At 58.0% G+C, this 26,567-nt stretch overlaps 1 protein-coding gene across 8 annotated transcripts in view; it reads left to right on the top strand.

The window, feature by feature from the left end:
• SEPTIN9 (septin 9) overlaps positions 1-25,577 on the top strand; it is a 151,424-nt gene extending 125,847 nt beyond the window's left edge. For all 8 annotated transcript variants that reach the window (XM_032456737.1, XM_032456739.1, XM_032456738.1 and 5 more), the window contains 9 exons: positions 16,390-16,581; positions 17,758-17,886; positions 18,328-18,409; positions 18,543-18,680; positions 19,237-19,354; positions 20,256-20,351; positions 20,624-20,720; positions 22,508-22,559; positions 23,625-25,577. In XM_032456737.1, the coding sequence (XP_032312628.1) occupies positions 16,390-16,581; positions 17,758-17,886; positions 18,328-18,409; positions 18,543-18,680; positions 19,237-19,354; positions 20,256-20,351; positions 20,624-20,720; positions 22,508-22,559; positions 23,625-23,760 (1,040 nt within the window). In that variant the 3' untranslated portion in view covers positions 23,761-25,577. The remainder of the gene's footprint in view (positions 1-16,389; positions 16,582-17,757; positions 17,887-18,327; positions 18,410-18,542; positions 18,681-19,236; positions 19,355-20,255; positions 20,352-20,623; positions 20,721-22,507; positions 22,560-23,624) is intronic.
• The last annotated feature ends 990 nt before the right edge of the window (positions 25,578-26,567 follow it).

Raw genomic sequence — 26,567 nt, 5'->3', positions numbered from 1 at the left:
CAAGGGGTCTGCTCCCCACCTATTCTGCGACTTAACAGGTTCCAGCCCGTGGCACCGAAGCCCTTTTTAAAAAATTCACCTGGAGTCCTTCCAAACCCAAGTGGCGTGAGGAGCAGGTGGGGCAAGTAGAGAAGTCACCGGGCTGAGGAGCCCCCCTCCCCTACGGGGTTGCAGAATTGAAGTTGTGGGGGGCACGTGTAGGCTGGATGCTGGCCCTGCGCTGGGGGCCGGCCGTGGACCAGAAAGACCGTCTCAGATTCACTCCGGAGCTCACAGTTTCTTGAAAACAACTTTACTGCAACGTAATTCGTATTCCATAAAATTCACTCTTTTAAAGTGTACAATTCAGTGGTTTTCAGGATAGCCACAAAGTTAGGCAACCATCACCGTTAATTCCAGATCATTTTTATCCCCCTACCGCCACCCCGTCCCCCACTGGCGCTCACTTCCCATTCCCAGCTCCCTGCTCCCAGCGCCCGCCCAGCACCAGTCTACTTTCTCTCTCCAGGAATTTGCCTGTTCTAGGTGCCTTCTGTAAGTGCAGTCATGTAGTAGGCGGCCTTTTGTGCCTGCCTTCTTTTCACTTTGCGTGATGTTTTCAAGCTTCAGCCGCGTGTGACGTGTCCGTGCTTCCTCCAGCTCCTGGCTGAGTGCTATTCCACTGTGCGCTGCACCGCGCCTGCTTTCCACTCATCGGGTGATGGGCGTTAGGGCTGTGTCCACTTTGTAGCTCTCGTCAGTCACGCTGCAGGGAACACTGGTGTCCAGGTTTGGACATGTGTTTTCACTTCTCTTGGGGCGGTGCCGGGTCACGTGGGAGAGTTTGGCTCACCCACACGGCCCTGGGTGGGGGTGGGCTGTTGGTCCCTTGGGCCCGGAACCCGGTGCTGTGAGCATCTTTGTATCCTGTCTCAAATCTGTGTCTCTGTGCGGTTTGCTGTGGGTCCTTTGGTTTCACTCTGGGTCCAGGGTCAAGCTCCCGGGAACAGGAGGAATCAGTGTGGAATCCACGTGTGGATGAGATGCGGGTGGAGGTCGGGAGCAGAGGAGCCATTTGGGTCTGCAGCTGGGTCCTGCCGCTGACTTCCAGTTTCCTTGGGCCCAGAACAAGGCAGAAAGGGGAAATGGGAGGTTTGCGGAGGCAGGGAAGCGCGTGGCAGTGAGCTAGCCGCTTCGGTGTGAGAGAGGAAGTGGGTGAACAGACTGGGTGGGCTTGGCGTACCCCAGCCCCATGGGAAGGTGGGGGAGAGGATGGCCGCCTTCCCTTGCAGCCTTGGCCTTGGGGTAGGGGGTTGGGGGCAGGCGTTTCCTTTCTGGGAGGGTGGAAATGCTGGGGGCTGCGCTGAGATCCAGGGAGGGGGTGAGGGCAGCTGCAGCTGTCCCATTCTCACAGGAGCAACATGCTAGGGTGTTTCTGGACTCTTCTGTGCCTCACTCACAGAAAAGTTAAGCTGTGGAGGGAATGCATCCTGGCTGTCATTTTTAAAAATATTTTTTGAGAGTTTTTTTGGGAGTTTTTTGCAGGGGAGTAGGTTTATTTATTTATTTGTTTGTTTGTTTTAATAGAGGTCCTGGGGATTGAACCCAGGACCTCTGCGCTCTGCTGCTGAGCTGTTCCCTCCCCATGTTGGTTGTCATTTTAGACCACAACATCAGTGCACCCAGCAAAGGCCCAGCCCTGCAACACACCTGGGCGCCCGCTCCCCCCCAGCAGCCCGAGTTTGGCCTCACAGGCTGTCCCACGATGTCTACTCTCGGCGTCGCAGCCTGTGAGCATGCCAGGCCCAGCGGCCAGGCCGTCAGGCCCCCTCCGTCCTCCTCCCGGCCCTCCCCACCCTCCCCGCCTGCAGCTGGAGGGGCCTCTGCTCCTCGCCAGTTCCCAGTTCGCAGGCAGAAATTACCATATGAATGTGAGTCCTTCCCGGAGCGGCTGGCTGGGAGACCTGGGAGGGTACAGGCTCCCACCCTCGGGGCCTCCAGGTTGTGTGCTGATTGTGGCACAGATGAGCGGGTGGGAGACGCTGGGCATTTTCCATCCACGGTAGGTCCCCCCCGGGTGCGGAGGGTGCACGGGTGGGTCGGGGTCTGCCTGTGGGCAGGGGAGGGCATGCTGGAGCCTGGCAAGTGTGGGGGGCCCCGGGGACAAGTGTGCCCCCTCCCTTAACTGTCTTGCGTCTCAACTTGTATAAGGACGTGTTGTTAGTGCAGTTCTTGTTATTCTGGTCCGATTTCAAAAGTCTCAGCTAATTACCGCAGGAAATGCAGACTCTAAGGAAGGACGTGAAGGCGAGGATGCGATAAAGAAATCTGGGTGCTTAGTAAACTGTAAAGTGCGGCGCACCCGGCGGTCAGCACTCCTCTGATGGCCCTGTCCCGCCTCTTGTGTTCCTGGCTGAGCTCTTGGGGGCCAGGACTGGGTACATTTTGGGACTTCTACAGAGCCTGTGAGTGTGTCTTGACTAATAAATTCTCTCTGCCAGCTGACCAAATCACTCTTAAGTTTGGGCTGGTGATATGTCACATTTAACTGCTGGACAGCAAATTAATGGATGCCTAGGGATGGGTGGCCTGGTCCTTCCACGCAGGGGACCCACTCCTTGGTGTGGCACTGCCAGGCCAGCTGCAGCAGGGGTAGTGGCGTGGCTGGCGCTTCACAGTTGGCACAGAGCCCAGGGTGAGCCCTGTTCTGACCTGAACGCCCTGCCCACCTACCCTGCCTGCCTCAAACTACATCTGTGCTTCTGGGAGAGAAGCCACGGGCCCCCCGTTTGGGGTGGGTGAGGATGGGGATACAGATTAGGGGCCGTCTAGCCTCCCCGCCCTGTTAGGCACCTCTACCCCCGCCCCCAATTTCCTGAGCAAAATTTCCTGAACGGGCAGGCGCTGTCCCAGGAAGTCCATCCATCCTTCCGCCGCTTTGTGCCTCCAGGAGGAGGATGGAAACCGGAAATTGTTCACATCTCATTCACATGCTGCCACGAACTGAAAGCCAGGGGAAGCCCGTGGGAAAGGATGCAGGCCAGCACGGCAGGAACGTCACAGAGGGGCCGGGGCTGGAGAGGCACCACCTGGATTGACCTGGAGAGCAGTAGCCGCCCCGTGACACTCTGGGAAGAGAGGAGGGCAGGAGGGAAGGACAGGGAGCTCACTTTTCATTCATTCATTTGTTCATTCAACCAAAGTCTTACTTTCTGAGTGCTTCAATGTGTAAGGTTTTGTGAGCAGTGATGGAGACAGACCCGAGCGTTCAGCAGAGGAAGACAAAATCTGCAAATACTAGTTGTGAGCAGGGCCATGTGGGAAGGGAACTGAGAGACCCAAGGGGTGTCCCCCGGAGCCGCACCGAGGGAGAACCTCTCTGAAGAGCCTTGTTTGTTTGTTCGACAAACGGCAAGGAGACAGGGAGATGGTACGCAGATCACGGCTGGAGAACCGGGCGTGGGCTTGTATCTTATTAACAAAAACTTAGAGCATCTACCGTGCCGGGCACTGTACTCTGTGCTCTGTAAGTATCTCGTTTGGGCCTTATTGCACTCTTAGGAGACAAGTATTAGTGTCTCATTTTACACATAAGAAAACTGAGGTACAGAGAGGTTAAGTTACTTGCTCAGGGTCACACAGCGAGTCTGGGTTGGAACAGAATCCTAGCCCCAGGATTCTGAAGCCTCTGGCTCCTGCGTTACCTCAGGTGCAGGGAGAACTAGGCAGGGTTTCAAGCAGGGGAATGACATGATCAATTTGTTTTAAACAGGCTTCTTGGGAGGGTGGGGGACGGCAGTTATGGTGATGGCTTGGATTTGGGGAGCTGTGGAGGTGGGAGGCAAAGCGACTGCCTGCAGGTGTATTGGATTCGAATTGATAGGACTTTGGGATGGATGATTGGATTTGGGGTGATGGGAAGGGCGGGACCAAGGCTGGGCCTGGGATGTCTAGCTATAAGAACCGGATGCCTGGAGATGCCATTAGGATGGGGAGATGGGCTTGGAGGGTGGGTTCAGTTTGGGGGTGTTCAGTGTGAGGCATCCAGACCTCACTGGGGCGGGGGCCACAGATACCTTTGGGCAGGGGGCCTGGCACCGTGGGACGTCTCTGCTGAGTCACGATGGACTCAAGGGGAAGGTCAGGTTGGCACTGGTATGTGAATCTGGACAGAGGCTGGCACTTGATGCCCAGGGGATGGACAGAGTCACTGGGGAGTGTGTCCAGCTGGGGACCGGGCCTGATTCTGTAGGTGGAAGAACCAGCGAGGTGGCCGAAAACCGCTCACCAGAGCCAGAGAAGGGAAACCACCAGAGGCCTTGCAGAAGCCGAGGGAAAAGGACATTTGGGGAAAGGAAAAGCTGGGTGGTTGGAGGCTCCATCCCTGCAAGTTGGGGTGGCCCCTGTGTGCTCTTCTCTGCAGCGGACCAGCTGCTCCGTCTGATTGGAACCCCGAGTCCAGAGAGGCACCCCGGCTTCACGCCGCAGTGTGGGCGCTGTGGGGAGATGGGCCCTGCCCGCTTCTCAGGGACGTGTGTGCCCCTGCCCCTGGCCAGCCTCTCCCCTGGGGCTGCGTTTCAGGGATGATGGATGTGTGTCCCGAGGGTGGCCGGGCAGCTGCCCACACACGCTGCTTTTTTCTGGGGGTGAGCCTGAGGGAGACGGGTGCGTGTGTGTCTGGAGACTGCTTGGATAGGCCGGCCATCCGTCTCCATCTTCACTTCAGAGAGCGTTTGAAGTCGTGGGTGGTGCCCTCGGAAGCCTCAGGGTGTGTCGGAAGGTTTCACAGGCCTGCTTTGGCTCATCCGCTCGGCCAAGTGCTCCCTCGGCCAAGTGCTCCCTCGGCCAAGTGCTCCCTCGGCCAAGTCCTCCCGGGGGAGAGCGGGGCGGGGCGGGGCGGGGGCTGGAGGTTGCGTGGGGCGGGGACCAGTGGGGTCTTTCTGGCGACTTGCAGGGTTCTGAGCAGCCCTGCAGGCAGGTAGGCAAAGTCCAGGTGGGCTGTCTGCAGAGCCAACCGGGAGGGAGCCATGAGAGGGGTCTTGCAGGCTCCCACTGCATCCTGACCCCCGCCCTCCTGAGCAGGAGGAAGCTGAGGTGGCGAGAGAATATGATGCAGCGCCAGCTCTCCCACCTCGCATCGGCCCAGAGCCGGAGCTGCCAGTGGATGGGCGACGTGATTCAAAATGGTCCAGAGCTGCTGGCCCTTCCCTCCCCACCACCCTCAACCTTTCCGGACCCTCCAGCCAGTCATATGAGGTGTCCTCCCTCCTTAAGGGGTCATGGGTCAGGCTTCCAGTCCTGGTCCAGGATTCACCCCTCCCTGCTTGGCCCCCTCCCTGGCCCTGCCTTCAGCCGCTGCCCCTCTGCCTGCCTGAAGCCACCTGGGGCCAAGGGAGGTCTTAGCCTCGCGGAGCCCGAGCAGATCTGCACAGGAGAAGGGAATTGCTTGGTATCTTTGGGGGAAAGGCTCGCTTCCTACATAGCTCCTGGCAGGGGGACGCCCAGTTGCACCCCAGAGACCCCGTCTCATTTTTTTGTTATTTTAAATGATTTCATCAGTTGTGGGAGGTGGAGCCCCCATCACACCCAGCCTCTGTCCGGGTTTTACCAGCGAGCTCTGGTGTGCATCTGCTGACAGTCCCGCTGATAGAGAGGGGGCTGGGGGCGAGGAGGCTCTGCCCACCCTCCCCCCTTAGGGGGACATCCCTGATAAGAGGAAATTCCACCCTATGACAAATGGCCAGTTTCCACTCATCCTCGGGGGAGGATCTTTTCTTTCTCTTTTTAAACTTTGCAAACATTTGCCAAGAGCTAACGGAATCTCTGTGGCCGTCCACTTCGGACTTGGTGGGCGGGCTGGCCTGGCCGGGGGCTGGATTCTGGGTTTGCCTTGGGGTAGGGACCCATCGTGATGCTGGAAGGTTCCCTGGAGTGGGAGGTGGCTTCAGGGCACATTCCCTGCTCCTGCTCCTGCAAGGCGAGTGGGCAGTGGAACATGGAATAAAAGCTACATCCCTTGACACAGGAAGTCAGAGGCCTTGTCCCTGGCCTTCCCTGAGGCGTCCGTTCTGCCTGCAGCTTTTTAGGAAGTGAATAGCACGGCGTGCAGGTTAGAGCCTGCTCCGACCCAACCGACCCAAGATTGATGTCTCAGTAGGCCGCCGAGCCCGGGTGAGGAACTGGGCTGGAGGAGGAGGAGGAGAAGGAGGAGGAGGAGGCGGGCTGGAAAAGAAAGAACAGAAGGGGGCCTCTTCCAGGAGGGGAGGGGCGGCGGGCTGCGAGCTGGACGCCGTCCAGATTTGCCTCTGCCGACTGGGGCCGATTGGAACTGTGTTGGCAGAAATGGAGGGCTTCTTGAGATTCCTTCCCGGACAATAGAGGAGAGGTTTGCTTTAAAGGGTTTGGCGAGAGGAAAGGACAGGCAGGAGAAGTGGGGAACCTCCTCTCCCCCGACTTTGGGGCGCCTCGGGCCCCTGAGAGAATAGAGTCGGGCCTGGACGGGCGCCGCTCCTGCTGCGTCCCCTCCTGGGCCCTGCAAGGGGCGTGGGGTCGTGGGAACTCTTCCGCCCAGCCCTCTCCTTGCACAGAAACTGTAAAACTGCAACTTCGTTTTGGGTCTCCTCTTGGGAAAGGGCCAGAGCTCCAGCAGGGGGTGAGGGGGAGAAAGATTCAGCCCCTCGCATTTGCGAGGCCCGCGCCTTTGTGCTGGATGTGTAAGCCGGCTTTCAGGCCAGAGGGCAGAGGCTCAGATTTCTGGCCTCCTGGTTCCTGATCAGGCCAGGGGAGACGCTTCCTGCCCTGTACAAAGTGTGAAGTGTAATTCGATTTGGAATTACTTATCGAATTAGGCGAACCCTGTGCGCTTTTAAAATTCATGACTCGATCCCTGCGCCCGCACACATTTGCAAAATTCAGTCGTTTATATTCAGTGTTTCCATCTTTAGAAGGGAACAGGAAGTTCCCCCATGACATTTATGGGGAGTTTGTAGTGGCTTGAGCAGGTCAGCGGGGACACAAGGAAAAGCGGAATCTGGTAAACGGGAAAAGATGCCAAAAGATGCTTCAAAGCCCTGCATCGAAGGAGGCCCCTTATCTCCCCGCCCACCCCTGCCCCCTCGCAGCTTTCCTGCAGCTTTCCCCTCAGGCTCAGGGATGGAGACCAGCTGCTCAGAACCTTTGCTCTTTTTCTTTTCCCGCCCTTGATCTTTTTTTTTTTTTAAACTTCCTCCCTGGGTTCCTTGCCTATAAGGGGTGACTGAATCTGCCTGGAAGTTTTGGCTGATAAACATTTGAATAAATGAACTTCATGTTCTTGTGTGCCACCACTGTTTTCATTCAGACTGATCTCAAGCCTATAGTGTCTTCTGTTTGTTAATTACTACGTAGTAGGCGCTCAATAAATATTTGTTGAATAAATCGTTATAGTCCTGGTCCACTAGGACCCCAGGATCTTTTTCTACTGTTATTGTTTGTAGCCATTTTAAAAAATTGAAATATAGTTGATGTACAATGTTATATAAGTTACAGGTGTATAATATATAGTGATTCACAATTGTTAAAGGTTATACTCCATTTATAGTTATTACAAAACATTGGCTATATTCCCTGTGTTGTACAATATATCCTTGTACTTATTTTATTTTATTTTTTGGGAGGGGATGATTAGGTTTATATATTTATTCGTTTGTTTTTAATGGAGGTACTGGGGATGGAACCCAGGGCCTTGTGCATGCTAAGCACGCGCTCTCCCACTGAGCTACACCCTCCCCGCCGTCTTGTAGCTTGCTTTATGCGTCATAGTTTGTACCTCTTAATCCCCTACTCCTACAGTGCCCCTGTCCCCACTGGTAACCACTAGTTTGTTCTCTAGATCTGTGGGTCTGCTTCTTGTTGTTACATTCACTACTTTGTTGTGTTCTTTATATTCCACATATGAGTGATACAGTACAGTCTTTGTCTTTGTCTGACTTACTTCACTTAGCATAATACCCTCCAAATCCATCCGTGTTGCTGCAAATGGCAAAATTTCGTTCTTTTTATTGTTGAGTAATATTCCACTGTGCGTGTAATCACATCTTCTTTATTCATTCACCTGTTGGTGGATACTTAGGTTGTTTCCGTATCTTGGTTGTTATAACTAACGCTGCTCTGAGCATTGGGGTGCATGTATCTTTTTGAATTAGTGTTCTTATTTTTTTCGGATATATACCCAGGAGTGGAATTGCTGGGTCATATTAGTTCCATTTTTAGCTTTTTGAGAAACCTCCACACTGTTTTCCACAGCGGCTGCGCCAATTTACATTCCCACCAACAGGGCACAAGGGTGCCTTCTCTCCACATCCTCGCCAACGCTGGTTATTTCTGTTCTTTTTGATGATGACCATTCTGACAAGTGCGAGGTGATGTCTCACTGTGGTTTTGATTTGTGTTTCCCTGATGGTTGGCGATGCTGAGCATCTTTTCATGTGCCTGTTGGCCATCTGCATTTCCTCTTTGGAAAAATGTCTATTTGGGTCTTCTGCCCATTTTTTAATCAAGTTTTTTTTTTAATGTTGAGTTGTATGAGCTGTTTATATCTGTTAGACATTAGTTCCTTATCTGTCATATTATTTGCAAATATTTTCTCCTATTCAGTAGATGATATTTTTGTTTTGCCAGTGGTTTCCTTGGTCCTTTGGTGCAAAAGCTTTTAGGTTTAATTAGGTCTCATTTGTTTATTTTTGCTTTTACTTCCCTTGCTTTAGGAGATGGATCCAAAAAATACTGCTACCATTTATGTCAAACAGTGTTCTGCCTATGTTTTCCTCTAGGAGTTTTATGGTTTCCGGTCTTACATTTAGGCCTTTAATCCATTTTGTGTTTATTTTTGCATATGGTGTGAGAGAATGTTCTAATTTCATTCTTTTACATGTAGCTGTCCAGTTTTCCCAGCATTATTTATGTAAGAGACTGTCTTTACTCCATTATATATTCTTAACTTAATTGACCATAAACATGTAGGTTTATTTCTGAGCTGTCTCTCCTCTGTTGCATTGATCCATGTGTCTGTTTTTGTGCTAGTACCATACCATTTTGATCACTGTAGCTTTGTAGTATAGTCTGAAGTGATACCTCCAGCTCTGTTCTTCTTTCTCAAGATCGTTCTTAGAGCCATTTCTTTAACATCTTTCTCCAGAGCAGTTTCTTCTCCGAGGCCTGCCTGCCTCTGTACGCGTCTGGCGTCCAGGTCCACTGCTGCCCTGTTCTGTCCTTGGCCCGCCTTTCCTGAGCTGGTCAACAGCAGCGCCTCCCTGTGCTGGACCTCTTCTACCAGCATGGGGAGTCATCTTTGAGGCCCCTGTGGATTCTGTCGATCCTTCCTGGGGCCTTGTGGAGGGGGGGTTTTAGAGTGAGGATGGGCATTTTGATATCTGCTTGGCATTGATGCGTCTAGGAGCTTTGACTGGGCCACCAGGTGTACGGGGCCTCTGGGGTGCCAGGGTTTGCCTTCCTCAGCACCAGTATCCTGGGGGACCTGTAAACAATCCTGAGAGAGCCCTGGAATCTGGACTCCTCAGCTTGTGGCCCAGCTTGGCCTATAGACTCCTTTTCTCAGGACTTGATGGAGATTAAGATGCTAATGCAGTCAGCAGGCCTTTCCAGCTGGCTGGGTGGCATTGCCTCCTGGCAGTTCCCAGGGAGGGGCTGGAGCCCCAGCATCTGGCACTTCCTGGGTCTTTGCTGTAGGAAACCTACGTTTCTTTCCCCTTTTCTTTGGTCCTGAAGGACCTGGCTTGCAAAGTCTGCCTTCCTGCCATTCACGAGCTCTGTGACCACAGTAAGTGACAAAAGCACCGTAGGCCTCAATTTCCTCATCTGTGAAACGGGGATGCTGGCAGTACCTGCCGTATACGGTGGCTGTGATGTTCCCTGAGTTGGTGCACGGAAGGCGCTTGCAGTGGCGCCTGGTGCAGAGTGAGTCCCGGCAAACACTGGCTGTTGTGACTTGTGTTTTTCGTTGGTCCATTTGTTCGTACGGCACACATTTAGCCATGGACTTGCCATGTGCCAAGCACTCCAAATGTGGCGGCACAGGAGTGAGCTTGGTGGCCGAGGTAGCTGGCTTCGTGACTCTTACGTGGTGGGCGGACAACGTGGTGAAGGAGAACCACGTGTTGGGCACGTCGCTGGCGGGTTATCACTGTGGGGGCTGATCGCAAGCAGAGCACAGGCCCAGCGAGAGAGTGGTGAGGCCGGAGGGTCTGGCCGCCAGGCTGGGCCCTGCAGGCCCGGGCAGCCCCCTCGGAGGCAGAAGGGAAGGAAGAGGCAGCTCTGGTCACTCTGTCCCCCCAGCATTACCTGCACCGGGGACTTGCCTGTCTTTAAGAAGCCCCTTTGCAGGGGACCAGAAGCATTCACTGTGTCCTGGCCATGGGCCCAGGCGCTTGGGTGTTGGGGGTCTGGGTGGGTGGATGTCCCCTTGGCCTGCTGTGCAGCCTTCCCCTTGGTCCCTGGGTTTGGGGGCCCCTCTGCCGTGTGCGCAGTTTCTGGGTGAAGTGAGGAGACTGTCTGACTGTGACGACCACCTGGGCGAGGCTGGGATGGGGAAGAAGGAAGGCTTCACCGAGGGGGAGGGCACTGGTGGGAGATGTGGTGGCATCCGTGTCCCCAGGCTTTAAAAGCCGGGTCTGGGGAGGATCAGGGTGACAATAGGGGCATTGCGTTGGCTTTACCCTCAGAGCTTTGTCCTGGGATGTGTCCCTGGCTGTGCCCTGGCTGCCATGTGGCCGCTCCCTCTGGCTGGCAGCAGCGTCAGGCAGGAACCCGGGGCCATTGCCCCACAGAGCCGCCTCTGCATCTGGCAGACCAGGCTGATGCTCGGGGATGATGGAACTCGTGGGGACATTTCTGGGCAGCAGCGCAGGCAGCAGGACAAACAGGGAGGGGGCGGGCAGAGAAGGGTGGCCCCTGGGTTGCAAGCCTGCTGTGCCAAGCCCCCCGCTTGGCTGCGCTGGGGCTGCAGGGAAGTGCGAGCCCCCCCGCGAGGCCAGCATGCGCCTGTAGGGAAGCGGGGGCAGAGATAGGGCCACCACACCAGGCTGTGGGGACCAGGGCTCTCCCACCAGGGAGATGGCCCGGGCTCCAAGTGGGGCTCGCCGAGAGAACCTGCCACGGGTTCCTCCGGCTGGTCTGCCAGTCCCAGACGTCCCAGACGCCGGCCGGGACTGCTGGTGTGGCCTGACAGCACGGGGCGGGCACAGAGACCCCAGGCCTGCGCGCGGGCACCTGGGCCCCGGCTGTCCTCGCGCTGTAAGGCCGGCTGGCGGCCACTTATGGCACAGTGGGCTCCTTTCAGTCCATCCCTACCAGCAGGGTCTTCCTTTCTTTCTTGACATAAGAGCTGATTGAGACGAAATTCCTGTACTGCGCCAGTCGTCCATTTCGAGTGTGTGTCGGTGACACTTACTCACAACGTTCTGCAGCCGTCATCTTTATCCAGTTCCGGAACGTTTTGACCCAGAAGGAAATCCCATACGCATGACGGCCCAGCCCCTGGCAGCCACCGATGTGCCGTCTCTGTGGACTGCCAATTCTGGACGTTTCATTTAAATGGCTCATGCCATACGTGGCCTTTCACATCTGGCTTATTTTGTTGAGTGTGATGTTTTCAGGGTTCGTCTGTGTTGTAGTGTGGGTGTCAGGGCTTCACTGCTTTCCTCTGTTGGTGGACCTTTTGAGATATTTCTTGAGCGGCTACTTTGTGCGGAGAGTTGAGGGTAGCGCTGAGCAAGCCGCAGCCTCCCATTCGAGGAGCTTTCAGGGTAGGGGTGGGGAGTGCAGGGCAGGACGGAGGATCCAGGACCAGAACCCACCAGGGGGTCCCCACCCGTGAAGCCTGCGGTGGGGCGCTGCATGTGAGCTTTGACAGGGTGGCCGTGTCACCTGTTGTCCAGCCTTTCCGAGAATCAGCTGGGTTCTATTAATAATTGGGCTGGATACCCAGAAAAATTGAAAGCAGGGACTCAGACAGACATGTTTACACCCGTGTTCAGAGCAGCATTATTCATAATAGTCAAAAGGTGGAAACCACTTATGTGTCCATTGATAGATGGATAAACAAGGAAATATTTTTCAGACATAAAAAGGACTAAAGTTGTTACACAGACTGCAACAAGGATGGACCTGGAGGACGCGCTGCTCAGTGAAAGAAGCCGGACACAAGACCCCACGTGCGTGAGGTCCCTAGGGGCAGCACGCTCACGGAGGCGGCAGGCAGAGCAGAGGCTTTGGGGACGGGGGGGGGGGGTGGATTCGTGCTTAATGCGCACGGAGCTTCTGTTTAGGACGATGAGAACGTCTGGAGACGGACAGTGGTGATGGTTCCATACCGTTGTGACTGTTCTTAATGACACTGAATCGATCACTTAACATGATCAGAATGGTCAAGATTGTGTGTCGTGTCCCCAGTAAAGAAAATGACTAGGCTGGAAGGAAGGCAGAAACCAGTGTGTGAGATCACCCCCAGCCTGTGTGGTCACCTGGGCTGTCCTTCCCCAGAGGAGGGTGGTGGGGTGCTGGGCAGCAATGTCGCCCGGGCCTGGGAGCCTGAGGAGAGAGTGGCTGACCAGGTAGAGGAGGGGTGAGGCTGCCCCAGGGGTCACACCCCCACCTAGCACTCTCTCCTCAGGGTGTGGCTCTGGAAAGGAAGGGGTGTGGCACCCCCTCCTTGTATCCCCTTTTCCCAAGGGATTCGCAAATAGGAGCAGTGAAAAGTAGCAGCAGGGGCTGCTGTGTGACCTTGGATAAGTTACTTAACTTCTCTGAGCCACGTTTTTCGCTTCTAAAGAGTGGGGCTCCCTCTTGCTCTGTTTGCCTGACAAGGAGGTAGTGAGAGTCATCTTGGACGTAAATGTGAAACCTCTTAATTTTTCTGTTAAGAACATCCCTTTCCTATTAATAGCATTCGATCGTGTTCATTTTTGGGGATGGAGGTGACGGATGGGAAAGAGAGGGAGGCCCCAGCCTCAGGCAAAGGTCACTAGGGAAGATGGATTGGACCCCCTATCCAAGGGGAGCCCCCCAAGACCCCAAGCCTTCACTACTATTTGTTGCGTGTCCCTGGTGGGCTCTGGGGGCCCAGTGGGATCCATACATGTCCTTGCCATCCTCACTGGAGCTCACGGTCTCTGGGGAGGGGCACATGGATATTAATCAAGTATCACAGATGTCAATGTGAACTCACAGGGTTGATTACATTTGGTGACGGTCTCTTGTTGGCCAGACCGCTTCCAGTGCATTTCTGAAACAAATCAGTCTCACCGTTTGTAAAACAAGTCGGCTGGACCAGGATTCTCTGCTGTCCAGTCTCATTGACATTTGCCATGTGTAGCTCTTTAAACTGAAATTCAATAAAGGAAAAAATTCAGTTCCTTAGTGGGACTAACTACATTTCAAGTGCTCAAAAGTCACATGGGAAAACAGCTGATGGTTCCTCAAAAATTAAAAATACCACTACCATTCGAGCCAGCAGTCCCACTTCTGGGTTTGTACCCAAAGGAGTTGAAAGCAGGGTCTGAAGGAGGTATTTGCACACCCATACTCACAGCAGCACTGTTCACAAGAGTTAAAACACAGAACAACCCAAGTGTCCATCGACGGGTAAATGGATAAGCAAAATGTGGTCCCGCCACACGCTGGAATATTACTCAGCCTTGAAAAAGAAGGGAACGCTGACACAGGCTACATGGCTGAACCTTGACGGCATGATGCTCAGTGAAACAAGCCAGTCACAAAAGGACAAATACTGATGATCCCACTCATACTGGGTGCCCAGGGTAGTTAAATTCGTAGAGACAGAAAGTGGAATGGGGGAGGGGGAGTTAGTGCTTGCTGGGGACAGTTGCGGGTTTGCGAGATGAGCTGTGGAGACTGATTACACAACAGCATGAATGTACTTAATGCAACAGAACTGTATGCTTAAAAGTGGATTAAGATGGTACATTTTGTGTTATGTAATGTGTAATATTAAAATTAATACTGGACCACATTTTTTTAAGTCACACGTGGCTGCTGTATTGAACAGTGCTGGAGTTGCTGGTCTCCACCGTCCCTTCCATCTGTCCGGGACCCCCGGGGGTCCTGCAGGGGTTCACAGAAAATGTCTTCGGGCCAGTTTGCCTGTGGGCCATCTGGGTGGGCGGAGTTGAGGCTGCTGACCAGGGGGCCCCCCCAGAGGGGGTCCTTGCAGGAATGGACCCTCACCCGTGCAGAAAGCCAGGCTCTTCCCTCAGCAGGAGGGAAGGCGCTTGTCAGGTTTTTATGATTATTTCTCAAGCGGGGCCCTGGTGGGCAGGATGTTTGCTTTGGTTCCAGTTTCTGCGGTGGATGTTGGTGCCTGTGGAGGGGCCGGCCGGGGCCTCCCTCGACCCACTGCTCCCAGGGCCCGTGGAGGGAAATGAGGGGGTTCAGGGGGCGGCCACCCACCCCCACCCCAGGCTGCTCCAGGAGTGGGGGAGGGGTGGAGGGAGATGTGGGGGTGGGGCAGGGGCTGGCCCAGTCCTGGGCAGAATGGCTCCCAGACCCGCAGACAGATGGAAGCAATTTTCGGTCACGTGGGGCAGGGCTGAACTGCTTGCCCCGAAAGACAAGGCCCCTTGTCTGTCTCCAGGAAGCAGCCTTGAAGCCACACGTTCAGGCCAGATGCAGCTCTGGTCTTTGTTTATTTAAAGATGCTGGAGCCCCAGGGAGAGTGTTTCTGAAAAGGGATGGGGAGGAGCCCCCATACGTTGGTTGAATGGGGGTCCCTGCCTCTTGGGCCCTTTGTCTCTTCCCGGCCTGGGGTGGGGGTGGGGAGGTACGGTGGACCCGAGGCCCCAAGTATCAGCCTGTTTTTCTTAGGAGCGATGTGGGGACCCCTGGCAACCCCTGGCGTTTTCATATGCATTATCTTCCTTGCTCGATGCCTCACTCTCTCAAGTGGGAATGGCTGTGCTTTGTGAAGGCTGAGGAGATGGGGAAGTTAGTGGCCGACTTGAGAATAAACCACTGCCCCCAAGTTTCTGGGATATGTGAGCTCATGGTCCCTGCCATCTGTGCTCTGGTCCTGGCCTGAGCCTGGGCGTGGGAGGGGAGGGTGCTGGTCCTGATCCCAGCTTCCCTGAAGACAGACGTGGCTGTAGAGGTGTCACCTGGGGCCCAGGTAGAGTCGTGTTACTTCCCCAGGACCACAGCTGATCTGACAGCCCCGCGGTGACCTTCGTGCCCGGCGACCTGTGCCCTGCTGCTTCCTGGGGCAGGGGCAGGAGGGGCTGGGCAGGCTGCTTGCCCACCCTGGCCTCCCGGGCCCTAACGCGGAGCACGGTGCCCAGGGAGCTACCAGCCCCTCCCCGAGGGCTGGTGTGAGGGGCTGGCAGGAGGGGCTGAGGGGCCGAGGAGGGGGGAGGCGTCAGGACGTGCTGTGTGGTCCCTTCCCTTGAGCTCAGGATGCTCCAGGAGGAGAGACTGTGATCCTCCCTGGGAGGTAGGATGGAGCCGAAATCGAAATCCTTCTTAGTGGATGGAGGGGGTGGGGAGACCCTGGACCCGCAGGGGCAGGAAAGGGGAGCTGGGAGGCCAGCGGAGGGAAGGCGCGGTCTGGGTGGGTGTCACGTCTGGGGCTCCCTGGGACGTGGCCGATGTGCTCCAGACGGACCCCTGTAGGGAACCCGCACCATCCTGAGCGCCCTGACCGGCCCTGCTGGGCCGGTGCACCTCAGGTCCCCGCTGTCCGCCTTCTGGGTGTTCCCCACCCCCCAGGCATCCGACGGGGGCATGTGGACTCTTGAGGGCAGCGGGGGAGGAAAGGAGGAAGGTTCCGAGCAGACGGAAAGCTTGAGTTATTTTGAGCAGCTCAACCCCATCTGCCCCTCCGCAGACCTGAAAGCAAAACCTCCTCCCGGCCTGTGGGCGTGGGGCCCGCAGGTGCTGGGTCCCCAGAGAGAAGACGGCCCCCTAGATCTGGTCCATCGTGGGAGGCAGAGGCAGTGCTGCCCAGGGGCCCGCTCCTTCCTGCCATCTCCCAGGAAAAACTGGGCCCAGAGGAGTGTGGAACGCCCCCGCCTCCCAGCCCTCCTGCCGCCCCAGGGCTATGGGCAGGTCCCTGGGACTGAGCCCGGGGACGCGGGCTCCTTCTGTCCTTCCTTCAGAAGGCTGTCCTCCTCTGTCCTGGCTTGTGGGACAACACTGGCTGTTTGACCCCAAGGGCCTGGTGGTGGCAGGGCTGGTGATCTGAGTCTGGAGTGAGGCTCTGTCCCAGCAGGACAGCCCGGGACCCGGGGCTGGGATGTCTTGGGGAACCGAGCTGCAGTTTCCCTACCTGAAGACGTGGGGGCTTAGCAGACGCCCGCATTGGACGCCCGGCACCCCCTGATGCTCCTGCTCCCCTGTCTGCAGCCACCGAGGCAGCTCCCGGCAGCATTGGCGACATGGCCGACACCCCCAGAGATGTGGGGCTCAAGCAGGCGCCCGCGCCGCGGACCGAGAAGGCCCCGGTGGACTTCGGCTATGTGGGGATCGACTCCATCCTGGAGCAGATGCGCAGGAAGGCCATGAAGCAGGGCTTCGAGTTCAACATCATGGTGGTCGGTGAGTCCCCCGCCCCCACCATGCAGGGAGCCGTGCAGGGCCGGCCACACACGCTCCGGGCCCGGATTTGTCTTAAAAAGTGAAGGGGACAGACCTGGCCTGCAGGACAGATTGCAAGTGGCGTTGTGTGTGCACATGCGTGCCCGCCGGGGGGTTCTGCCCTCCATCAGCTCCTCCCAGGGGCCTCTGCCCGTCACATTAAGATCCCCTGAGACAGCCTGGGGAGGCTCAGCCCTGGGCCGGGCAGGGGCGCTCTGCCCAGAGGCCTCCACCTTCTTCTTTAGCTTCTGCTGAAGCGTCCCCCTCACTACGGCTCGAGCGCTGAGGGGCTGATCCCCCCACCCAGCAGGCCTGGCTGGAGGCCTCCTGGAGGTCCTTGGAGGCCAGGGGGGAGGTCACTGATTAGCCCAGCCCAGGGGTGGGGGCCGGCTGGGGGCACAGTGGGCAGCCCTTGTTCTCAGAGATCCTCAGGTCCTGTTCAGTCCTCGCAGGAACCTCGTGAAGGGGGCACCCCATTTTACCGACAGAAATGAGGTTCAGAGAGGGCACGATGGGGTCAGTCGGTTCTGTGCCCCCTCCCTCCCTCCCTCCCACAGCAGTGTCCCCACTGCAGATGCGGCTGGGATGGAAGGGCGCCTGTTTGGGGCTCCACAGACCAGGGTGGGATCCCCACGTTGCCCCCACTAAACTGTGTGACTTCCCTGGGACTTCTGTCAGCCTCAGTTTCCTCATCCGTAAGATGGGGTAATCTGACCCCAAGGGGCCAGGAGGGGCCAGTGGGAGAGCAGGTTCGGCCCCTGGATGGTCCCAGGGTGGGGGTCTCTGTAGGGCTTTCCCTTCAAACCTCACATGGATCTCAGTGTGTCTGCCAGCCAAGAGCAGATCTGCACAGGGGTCCAGCCCCCCATTCTGCCTCCCCCACATTGTTCTGCATCTTGACCCCTCCCCGGCACCCCAGGACCCTGTCTGGAGCAGTTTGACAACCCCTGTGGCCAGCAGACGAGGGATCCGTGTCCTCTACCACGACACACCACGAGAGCTCGGCCACCGCCCGGCCTCCCGGCATCCCCCCGACCCTGACCCCGACCCCGAGCCCCTCGGAGGCATCGCTGCATTGCGGGCCCGTGAACTGCCCTCTCTGGACGGCCCGGCTGACCGACCCCGTTCTCTCCCCAGGGCAGAGCGGCTTGGGAAAGTCCACCTTGATCAATACCCTCTTCAAATCTAAGATCAGCCGGAAGTCGGTGCAGCCCACCTCGGAGGAGCGCATCCCTAAGACTATTGAGATCAAGTCCATCACACACGGTGAGCGCCGGGTGGGGGTGGGGGGGTCCATCACACACAGTGAGTGCTGGGTGGGGGTGGGGGCGGGGGGCTGGGCACCAAGTCAGGTAACCTAGGTCCCCTGAGCTGGGGGACTTGTGGGAGACCTTTGGGCATGTTGAGACTCGGGGTGAGGGCTCAGGGATGCTCGCCAGGACCCCTGTAGGCCCTGGTCAGACTGAGCTCCCTGGAGACAGCTGACTTTTCCACCAAAAGTCATGGGCAGGGGGCACCCAGGACAAGTGTCATCAGGCCTACCCGACTTCACTGCTGCAGGCTGTCATCTCCCTGACATCATTGCTGGGCGCCCCGGTGCCCCAGCGGGGCCTCTCTGGGGCCGGGTGGGGCCGGCAGCCTGGCCCGGGTGTGTGTGAGGGCCCTGAGTCTCCCGCTGAGCTCGGCGGGGGCTGTGATTCTGTGCAGATATCGAGGAGAAGGGCGTCCGCATGAAGCTGACGGTCATCGATACGCCGGGGTTCGGGGACCACATCAACAACGAGAACTGGTGAGGGGCTCGGGGGCCCCGCCTCCGGGCGGAGGACACGTGCGTCGGGCTGGGATTCGGGGATCGGGGGCCCGCGGGCGAGGACAGGCCGGCGGGGGCCCCGCGTGCCGGCTGACCCGGGCCCGCCCCGCAGCTGGCAGCCTATCATGAAGTTCATCAACGACCAGTACGAGAAGTACCTGCAGGAGGAGGTCAACATCAACCGGAAGAAGCGCATCCCGGACACGCGCGTGCACTGCTGCCTGTACTTCATCCCCGCCACCGGCCACTCGTACGTCCCCGCGCGCGCGCGGCCACATGTGTGCCCCCCCCCCCCGCCTCTGCGCCATGCAGCTGTCCCCAAGCCAGCGGGCAAGGGGCCGGGGACGCCCCGGGGAGCAGCCCCCAGCCCCACCCGGGAGGCTCGGCCGAGTGAGCCCAAGGGTGCAGGTGTGCGTTCCTCCTTCCTCTCCGCCCACCTCGAGGCCCACAGTGTGACGGCCATCTGAGCCAGCAGCCGGCGACAGCCCTTCTCCGGGTGGACCTTCTGGGGACTCGGGGAGCTCATGGACGGGAGTGCTTGGAGCTGGCCTCGTCCCCTGCGCCCTCCTGCCCAGGCTCTGTGTGTCCCAGGAGCCCTTTTCCTTTCTCTGTCCCTGGCTCGTGGCGTGGCCGGCACTCAGCCCATAGCCTTGACCTTGTCAGTGTGGACCCAGCTGGGAGCCCCTGCAGGCACCCCGCGGGCCTCCCTCAGCTCCATCCAGACTGGAGTGGGCCACCCTCCCTCGTTCCTGTCCCCATTCCCGTGTCCCTGCGGCCACACTCTCATCCGTGTCCTTCTGCTCCAGCCTCAGGCCCTTGGACATCGAGTTCATGAAGCGCCTGAGCAAAGTGGTCAACATTGTCCCAGTCATTGCCAAGGCCGACACGCTGACCCTGGAGGAGAGGGTCTACTTCAAACAGCGGGTGAGGCTCCACCTCACCCGGCCCCCCAGCCCCCAGCCCCACAATGGGAACAAGTCTGGTGGGGCTAGTCAGACACGACATGCCAGGTTTTTATTAGATGGGAGAGATGGTTCAGAAGGAATGGTCTTCACCAGGGGACAGCTGGCCACTTCCTTCTCCACTGCTGTCCCACTTTGGGCCGCTGTCTGAGCAGGAGGGGAACCCTAGGCCCCCATAGGACCTCTGCCTCGGTGGGCGTGACTGAGGAGGGCCCTCAGTCTAATCTCTAAAGCTCCGCCCTCCCCACGCAGGCCTCTGCCCACAGCCTCTGCCCACAAACCCACACCAGGGAGTTTCCCAGCATGCTTAGGGGAGGGTGGTCCCCTGGCAATGGGAGTGTCTGGAGGGAAGAGGAATGAGAGAGCGCCCAAAATTGCACACGGGTGTGAGTCTGTGTTCAGGGCAAAAATGACAGCTGCCCACTAGGACATTGTCAACTGAACGCCATCCGTGTCGGGTAATGCAAGGGGCAGGGACAGTTTAGCACAAGCAGGTGCACCTGTGCAGGTCTGGGAGCTGCAGGGAGAGGGTTTCCAGGCAGAGCTCAGGACGGGGAGGACTCGGCAAGCCTGAGGTATTTTCCTAGGGGGTGTGATGTGCTGGAAGGGGAGTACAGGGAGATTCCTGGGACAGTGACCTGGGCCCTTGGGCAGCTGCAGGGCTCTCCCGGCAGGCAGGTCTGCGGCTGCCCCTCCTCCGTTCGGGAGGCAGAAGCACTGCAGAGTATCCGGGCAAGAGCCCACCCTTAACCCCAAGCCTGGGGCCACTCACTTTATGGAGGCCCTGGCATGGGCACATCCTCATGGGCCAGTGCAGCTTGCTGTGTGGATGGTGCCCACATCTCTCCCCTCCGGACCCCCAGATCACTGCGGACCTGCTGTCCAATGGCATCGACGTGTACCCCCAGAAGGAGTTTGATGAGGACTCGGAGGACCGGATGGTGAATGAGAAATTCCGAGTAAGTGAACCAGCCAAGATGCTATTCCCGGAGGCCCCTAGGTCCCTGCTCAAGGATGTGGGTGGGGATCTTCCTGTCCTATCTGGGGGTTCTGGGGAAACGGGTGGGATGGCCTTGAGCCATGAGAATGTACTCTCTGGGCTGGGAGGGGTCAGAGCCAGAGTGTCTGTAGGTGGCCCTCAGGGCTGGGGCCCCAGACTCCTCCCAGGGGACCAGGGAGTGGGCTGGCCTTTGCACACACGCGTGACCCATGCCACCTGCCCCTCTCCCAGGAGATGATCCCATTCGCCGTGGTGGGCAGTGACCACGAGTACCAAGTGAATGGGAAGAGGATCCTGGGAAGGAAAACCAAATGGGGCACCATCGAAGGTAATCACCGAGCTGGAGCCTGGGGCTCCCAGACAGGCCAGGAAAATAGCCGCTCTTGCTGACTGAGAGCCACGTGCCGAGGCCTGAGCTGGCGCTCTCGGGACCTCCTCCGGTGCATTGCCCACCCAGCCACGGGGAGGGGTCCCAGGGTTCCCACTCCACGGGGGTGAAATGAGGGGCCAAGTGACTTGTCCGGGACCTTCAGCCATTAGCCGGCGGAGCTGTGCCTCCACCCCGATCTCCTGTGGGCAGGGAAATATCCCGTGGCGGAGAGAATAGGATGGGCACTGCCGGGTTCTAGGTTCCAGTGATGGGGTTTCACAGCTGTGCAGTGTGACCCTGGACAAGTCACCCCACCTCTCTGAGCCTAGGAAAGGACTGGGCTGTAGCTCTGTCCAGCTGAGAACCGGATACCCTCAACAGAAGTTCCCAGGACCCCCGCATCTGAGGGTCACAAGACTGCTGTAACAAACCAGCACGGACTGGGTGGCTTATAACAATTTATTCTCCTAGTTCTGGGGGTCCTGCGGGAGACTGTTCCCTGCTGCCCTCCTGGTGGCTGCCTGTGTCCTTGGTGCCCCTTGGCTTGTAGACACACTGCTCTGTCTTCACTCCATGTGCCTGTGCCTTTCCCTATTAGAACACTTGTCCTGGGCCTTCGGGCCCTCTCCCAACCCAGGATGGTCCCCTCTTGAGATCTTACCTTAACTCCACCTTCAAAGACTTTCCAAACAAGGCCCCATTCGCAAGGACCCAGGGTTAGAAGTTGGATTAGTCTGGGGGACACCGTCCAACCCTCTGCAGGTGGCCGCGACCCCCTGGGCGGGTGGACCTGGCCGTTTCCGTATCCGCCCGTCTGTCCCTCCCTCCCTCTGTGGAACAGAGGGGAATGGGCCCCTTGGCTGAAAGGCCCAGCATAGAGAAGGAGGCAGGAAATCCAGCAGTCCCTGTCAACTCCAGCTGCTGCCACCCCGTCCCACACCCAGGTCGTCGTGACCTTGGGCATGTCCCTGTGACCTTGAGCATGCCCCTTAATCCCCCCAGGGCCTCCGTTTTCACCATCCATAAAGTGGTTACTGTGGCCAAGAGTTTAGTAAAATGAGAGAATTTGTCTCAAAGGCCACTGGAGCTTTTGGGGCGGCAGATCCTCTAAGAAACCGATACAGTGAAAACTGCCAGGCACCAAGCACCCAGGGCGGCTCATTGTAGGGGGGCTCCTGTTACTTCTCTGTCCCACCCCGGTGACCTGTTCTGGATCTTCTGTATCGGGCTTCACCCCTGGGCTCGTCCGCCTTGGCCCCGCCTCGTCCGCCTTGGCCCCGCCTCCTCCATTTCCTGTCTTCCTAAAATCTTGCTTTTGAGGAACCTTTTTATGAAGGCGTGTTTTGGAGGGCTGGAGAACTTTGGGTTAAGAAAGGGCTCAGTGGGGACCTGGGAGGGGTGGGGGAGGGTAGCCAGGCAGCTGACACGCCTCTGCTGCCCCCTGGTGGCTAACTCAGGCTCTGGAGACAGTCCGTAAAGGAAATGGTTGAGAAACGAAAAGAGGCTGTTTTCCTGTCTCTCCTCTCATCTTGTGGCCCAGATCCTGTTCACTGAATGACAGGCTGTCTTGGCTGGGTTACTGTGCCACCTCCCTGCTAGAACAGAACCCTCTGGGCAGGAGGGCAGGAGCTGTGGTGCCCCGTGCTTCCCTTTGGGCAGTGACTCCCCCCTTTCCCTGCCCAGCATTGGCAGGGGAAGGGGAGGATCTGCACGACATTAAAGCCTCTCCTGTCTCCCCTCCTCAGTTGAGAACACCACACACTGTGAGTTTGCTTACCTGCGGGACCTCCTCATCAGGTGAGATACCAGCTGGGGCTTGGTGGGGGGCTGACGGCTTGGGGGGGATCTCCATCAGGGTGAGTGGACGGAGGTCCTGGGCAGCGGCCTGCCTGCCCTGCCTATCTGCCATCCTCCCCAGGAGGACTCGGAGGCCTGTTTTCTAAAACACTTTCTTGGAAATGAAGCAAGAATTGAAAATCCTTTTTACTTCTCCTTGGGGAGGGTTGAGTTCTCATCACAGCAGCCCAAGCCCATGAGACTCAGGGCCCCAGGAGGTCTCGTGTGCTGGGCGTGTGTCGGGGGCAAGGGGGATGTTCCCCGGCTCCCATCCCAGCGGCCTCTGGCGTCCTCAGTTTTCTTGAGCCCAGGCAAGGAGTGGCCCATCCTCAGCCCATTGGAGAGGGTGCCGGGGTAGGGGGCAGGGCAGGTGGACGGAGGAGGGGGATCCCAGCTTCTCAGCCTGCAGGATGGATGCTAGGGACGAAGTCAGCAGGAGGGACTGGGCCATTTCTCACGGCCTCCACGCTGGGGGGGTGTGGCTTCCAAGAGCATCCCCACTATGCTGAGAGGCTGGCTGAGGAAGGACACCCACCATGGGCCCTTCCGGCACCCGCTTCCAAACCTCACCCTGGTGGGCTGTGGGGAAGGGAGGCTTGGACACAGGGCTGGCAGGGGTTCCCAGCACCCTCCCCCAGGCCGCCTGCCTGCTGCAAGCCACTGCCCCTTACCTGCCAGCGCACCTGGCCGTCGGCCTGGCATTTCTAGAACAGAGCAAGGACAGCCCAGCCCTGCCATGCCAGGGGCCTCGGCTCTACCCGCTCTTGAGTCTGCACACAGCCCCTGTCCCCGGACTGGCCGCTGGGTTGACACAGAGGAAGGGGACAAGTTAGAACACATGATCCTGAGAGCACCTGGGGTTGCTATGGAGATCCCTAGTCACACCCCTGCCCAGGCCTGGTCCATCTTTGTGGGGCTAAAGTGCCCCACTGGGGGACCCCCTGGGGGTGGGGGGCAGGCGGAGCAAGCAGGGCCAGCCTCCCGCCCCCAGCCCGGCCCTCCTCGCGACTCCCCGTGCCTCCCCAGGACGCACATGCAGAACATCAAGGACATCACCAGCAGCATCCACTTCGAGGCCTACCGCGTGAAGCGCCTGCACGAGGGCAGTGGCGCCGTGGCCAACGGCGTCCAGGACAAGGCTCCCGAAGCCCAGGAGGGGTAGGCGCCGCCTGGCCTGGGACCCTGCCCCCGGGACCCTGCCCCGAGCCTGTCCGTCCCTCACCGCCCCACTCGCCCCATTTTATTTTATATAATTTTCTCCATGTGGCATCGATCTCTGCCCCTTTACACATGCCAAGTAACAAGATGACGGGTGCCCTCTGAGTATGTTCGCGATTAGCCCGCAGACTACAGGGGCCCGGGCTGGGAGCACCTCGGAGTGGAGGCCGGCTCTCTGGCCGTTCCTGAGGTCCAGGAGAGGCTGGACCGGGGCCAGGAGGGGCGGGGAGGACCATTGACTCAGTCCCGACCCTGCCTCCATCTCGGGGTGGTGCCCGCGGTGGGTGGAACCATCCTGGTGGACCTGGAGCCCCTTCCTGCCCCCGCCTCCCCACCCGGCGCTGGCCGTGACTCAGAGCCCCCTACCCGGCCCCCAAGGGGAGAGCAGTTCCTTCCACGAGACCCAAGTTGCCAACTGCTTAGATGCAGCAAGGCCCGTTGGCTGCTGCCCACCCGCAAGCCTGTCCCGGAGCAGAAAGTGCCTTTATCTCAGCCGTCCATGAGAGCCGGCAGACTCTCCCCAGCTGTCCCCTTGGACGGGAAGTTGGGACAAGTTGGAGAGAGGAAGGTGTGTCTTCATCTTCCCCTCATGTCCCGTGTCCCCGCCGCCCCCCCTCCTCCCCCTGCTGGGATTTGATTGAGGATCCAAAGGAAGGAAACAGATGCACCCCACCCCACCCCACCCTGATTTGGGGAGGGTCCAAGCAAGCGAATCTGGCGGAGGAGCTGAGGGAGGAAGTGACGGCAGGTGCAGGAAGGAAGCGGGGGGCCCCTGTGAACCGTGGCTGGGAATGCTCAGAGTGGCCCTCGTGGCCTTGGTGCCTGCCCTGCCCCACCCCGTGTGACTGGGAAAGTGTGTGTGTGTGTCTGTCTGTCTGTTTAGACATCCATTTGGCCCAAGACGCTCTGGTTAAATGAATGCCCAGTTAGCCACTCCAGATGTACACTCAGCCCTCCTGACCCAGGCCTTGCTGATGCCGCCACCCAGGGAGGTGGGGGCCAGGCAGGCCTGACTTTTTGTTACCCACCTGCCTCACCCACCCCCTCAGCCCACCATGAAGACCCCAGAGGGGGAGAGGTCAGAGGTCAGGTGTGCACGGCCCACAGCCGGGCTGCAGAGCTGGCTTTCACGTCCGCACAGCCCAGTCCGTCTCCTGCTCCCTCACCCCTGTCTCCGTGGGGGACAGCAGGGACCATCTGTGCCAGGCACAGCAGACCGCAGGTGCTTCCTCCTGCCCCCTGGAGAGACTGAGGGGCTGGCTCCGGCCGGGGAGATGAGATTGGAGCCCACGGGGAGGTGCCTGCCAGCCCAGGAGGAGAGCAGAGAGGAGGGATGGCTGCAGACAGACCTGGTGTGTGCGCGTGCGTGGATGCCATTGCTTTGCGTGTTTACTCCCTCCCCACCCGAGAGAGGAAGGGCCCCTTAGTGAAACAGTTTACTTGCCGACTTGCCATTTTTGCCAAAACCAAGATTTTGAAGGATGCGTCTGTCTCCAGCATCGGGGCCTGGGCCAGGGGGCAGCCTCCCGGGCGGGGGTGCTCTGCCGGGCCCCTCGCCCCGGGGTCTGGCAGCTCCCATCCTGGGACGCCTTTGCTTTCCTTCTCTGTAGCCAGATTTTGAAAACTTGTTAGTCTCACTGGGCTCTGTTCCACAGTGGCCCTTCGCTATGTGCCTCCTGAGAAATTCGTCTCTTTTTGTATAAATGACAAAGTGTTGAAAATGTATTTCCTGAAATAAATGTTCCAAATGCAGACCTGGAAGGCTCTGGAGTGGGGATTTTTTTCTTTTTTCTGACCTCGAAAGTGCTCCTTTGATGAGAGGAAAGAGGGCATGAAAGCGGCTGCTGGGAAACTGTTTAACCTCCTTCCGGAGGGAGGGGGGAGGTTTCGGGGACTCAGAAGCACTCATTTAAAGGGATGATTGAAAAGCGGACAGAGAATCTTAATTTATTCATTAAAAGGAGACTTTGAAGGGTTTCCACAGGGTGGTGCTGTGAGCTGCTTCTATTAGTGTGTCCCTGGAAATAAGTTTTTCTTCTTAAAATTGAAATCTATTGCTATGAACCCTATGAGCTGTTCTGTTTTTGACAATAATTTCATACCAATTTATTATTCCAAGAGAACTTGGTCCCCCAAAGACTAGGATTTAAGAGGCTGCCATGTGAGGTTTTATCTGCACGCTAAGTGCCGGGGAGTAAGGCCGGGGGTGTGGCTGCAGAGGCCCCTGTGCACAGACGTCAGCAGCCCCGTTCTCCCTCCGTGGCAGAGTGGCCCAGGGCTGCCGTCACAAATCACCACAAACTGGGCGGCTTAAAGCAGCAGAAATGGGTTTTCTTCCAGTCTGGAGGCTAGATGTTCAAGGTCACGGTGTCGGCGGGCCAGGCTCCCTCTGAAGGTCTGGAGAGGAGACTTCCTGCCTCTTGCCATTTTGGTTTCCGCATCGCTCCAGTCACTGCCTCCGTCTTCATGTGGCTTCTGTGTCTCTGGTTCTCGAGCCCACCCTACTCCAGGAGGACCTCATCCCGGTCCTTAACATTGTCAGGGACCCTGTCTCCACATAAGGCCACGGTGTGAGGTGAATTTTGGGGGTCAGGGGACGTGGTTCAACCTACGACACCCACCTCTCCCCACCCCCCGCCGCCCCCCGTCTCAGACTCTGGGACGAGGCAGGTAGCCGAGATGGGCAGGGGAAAGCCCTGAATTAGGACTTGGGTGACCTGGGCTCGAGGCTCTGCCACCAATGAGCCAGGT

This window comes from Camelus ferus, chromosome 16 (genome assembly GCF_009834535.1).
Source record: "Camelus ferus isolate YT-003-E chromosome 16, BCGSAC_Cfer_1.0, whole genome shotgun sequence".
NCBI classification, from domain to species: Eukaryota; Metazoa; Chordata; class Mammalia; order Artiodactyla; family Camelidae; genus Camelus; species Camelus ferus.
Note: the sequence above shows the minus strand (reverse complement) of the source record. Positions and strands in the feature narration are given on the sequence as shown.